The following is a 675-nucleotide window of genomic DNA, read 5'->3' on the forward strand; positions in this document are numbered from 1 at the left end:
CTGAGCCACGCGCGCTAAGTATGGCGTCCCCCACCGGCGCTCCCTCCCCCACCGGCCACTCACGGCAGTCGTCCTCGTCGCTGTTGTCCGAGCAGTCATCGTCCTCGTCGCATCTCCACACAGAGGGGATGCAGCGGCCGTTCTGGCACCGGAACTGGTCCTCCTCGCATTCCTTGGCCAGCCCTGCGCGGGGAGACGGGGCGTGAGATGGACCGCGGACCCTGCAGTCCAGGCAGCGGGCAGGGTCTCCTGCGGTGAAGGAAAGGGGGCGATGCAACAGCCCCGGGGACCTCGGGCACCCTCGATCCGCAAGGAGGGGAGGAGGGGTCCTGGGATGGCAGGCAGTGCCGTGGCACGACGAGGCCGGGCACACACAGTCGGTGTCAAACAACTTAGGCGTACCCTCCATTCAGTCACACTCGCCCGCACACTCGGCCCATAGTCAAGGATCCACGCAGACACATCCCACAGGGAGCCCCCAAACACGCCGAGACCCATGCCCCGGGCGCTGCGGGCACCTGCCCCTCTTGCTCGCAGCCCCTCTTGCTCGGCAGCGTGCAGGGGTCCCCGGAAACGCATTGTCAGGCGGGGAAATCGCCCGGCTCCGCTCACCGCCGCCACGGAGCGCGAGTCAACGACAAGAATCGTATAGCTCACCCCAAACCATCAATGACT

The 675-nt window shown here is 66.8% G+C and overlaps 1 protein-coding gene across 1 annotated transcript in view; it reads right to left on the reverse strand.

Annotated features, from left to right (window-relative positions):
- Positions 1–579, reverse strand: part of LRP8 (low density lipoprotein receptor-related protein 8, apolipoprotein e receptor) — a 73818-nt gene extending 73239 nt beyond the window's left edge. Inside the window, exons 1-2 of the mRNA XM_005878680.2 lie at positions 432–579; positions 64–249 (exon numbers count right to left, since the gene is read on the reverse strand). Coding sequence (XP_005878742.1) covers positions 64–249; positions 432–579 — 334 coding nt within the window. The remainder of the gene's footprint in view (positions 1–63; positions 250–431) is intronic.
- Positions 580–675: the final 96 nt, after the last annotated feature.

The sequence above is a fragment of the Myotis brandtii genome, unplaced genomic scaffold (assembly GCF_000412655.1).
Source record: "Myotis brandtii unplaced genomic scaffold, ASM41265v1 scaffold57, whole genome shotgun sequence".
NCBI classification, from domain to species: Eukaryota; Metazoa; Chordata; class Mammalia; order Chiroptera; family Vespertilionidae; genus Myotis; species Myotis brandtii.